The 1,348-nt window shown below is 59.8% G+C and overlaps 1 protein-coding gene across 1 annotated transcript in view; it reads right to left on the bottom strand.

Annotated features, from left to right (window-relative positions):
• CAMSAP2 (calmodulin regulated spectrin-associated protein family, member 2) overlaps positions 1-1,348 on the bottom strand; it is a 24,131-nt gene that overhangs the window by 12,566 nt on the left and 10,217 nt on the right. The window contains exon 5 of the mRNA XM_014532356.1: positions 177-318. Coding sequence (XP_014387842.1) covers positions 177-318 — 142 coding nt within the window. The remainder of the gene's footprint in view (positions 1-176; positions 319-1,348) is intronic.

The following is a 1,348-nucleotide window of genomic DNA, read 5'->3' as shown; positions in this document are numbered from 1 at the left end:
CACACTCACACTCACACTCACTCAGAGACGGGGCAGCCACGACACAGACTGGGAGCCAGCATGCCTCCCCTGCTGCCACCTGCGCTGGTGGAAGCCGTGCGCTGTCACCACTGCCCGCGTCCCCATGCCTGGCCCCCCCACACCCCCCCCATGCCCCGCAGCGTCCGGGCGCTCACCCTCCAGCCTGACGACGCCGGGGCAGTAGAAGTGGATGAGGGCGGCCAGCGCGCAGCCGTCCGTCCCGTCCTTCAGCAGGTTCTCCACCAGCGGGATGCAGGGCAGCTGCCGCAGCAGCGTCTGCTCCTTCCGGTAACGCGCCTGCGAGGCAGGAGATGCACAAAGTCAGTGCGAGCACCGGAGCCAGTCCGCGGTCTAACGTGTCCCCGACGCCACGCGACAGAGAATGAGACCAGTCACAGCATCCTCTCCTCTCAGCACCCGGCACCCTCACCAAGTCACACACACAGCGCCGGGCGAGGCTGGCACAGACCCACTGCTGATTCCGGGAGGGACCCTGAGCCTAAACGCTTCCGTGAAGAAGCATCGCACCCCGGCCGGCGTGGCTCAGTGGGTGAGCGTCGACCTATGAACCAGGAGGTCACAGTTTGATTCCCGGTCAGGGCACAGGCCTGGGTTGCAGACTCATCCCCAGTGTGGGGCACGCAGGAAGCAGCTGGTCAATGATTCTCTCTCATCATTGATGTTTTTCTCTCTCTCTCGCCCCCCTCCCTTTCTCTCTGAAATCAATAAAATATATATTTTAAAAAACTGACTCAGACTGATGAACAAAAATAGATCCAGAGACAAATGGCAGGGGAGGTGGGGGGGTCAGAGATCAACCAAAGGATTTGTATGCATGCATGTTAGCATAACCAAGGGACACAGATACTGGGGCAGTGGGGGTTTGCCCTCGGGGGTGGGAATGGCTGGGGGGTGTCCACTGGGGAAAAAGGAGACACATGCAAAACTTTAGACAATACAAAAAAAAAGGACTCAGAGACTCTGCATGTAATCACCAGCCCGCTGCCCTGAGCACAGCGCTCTGCAGTGCTGGCCGTGCCCTGCGTGGCAGGTCCTCCCACGGAAAGGGCCAGGGAAACTGGGCAGCAGGGCACGCGCTGTCCCCACAGGACACCTGGCGATGGAACCATCGCTCGAGGACCTGGGACAGTATCACAGGTGACACACGGCCTTGTCATCTGAACGTTAAGGTCACACAAATAAAGTGTAACAACCCTGAGACTGGAAAAACCGTCCCAGCTGAGGGCTCACTAACCAGTAGCAGAGCGAGCACAAGGGTTCCCGCTCACCCGGAAAACAGAGGGAACGTGGGTGTGCGTGGGGCGGG

The sequence above is a fragment of the Myotis brandtii genome, unplaced genomic scaffold, assembly GCF_000412655.1.
Source record: "Myotis brandtii unplaced genomic scaffold, ASM41265v1 scaffold888, whole genome shotgun sequence".
NCBI classification, from domain to species: Eukaryota; Metazoa; Chordata; class Mammalia; order Chiroptera; family Vespertilionidae; genus Myotis; species Myotis brandtii.
This window is presented reverse-complemented; position numbering and strand designations above follow the sequence as displayed.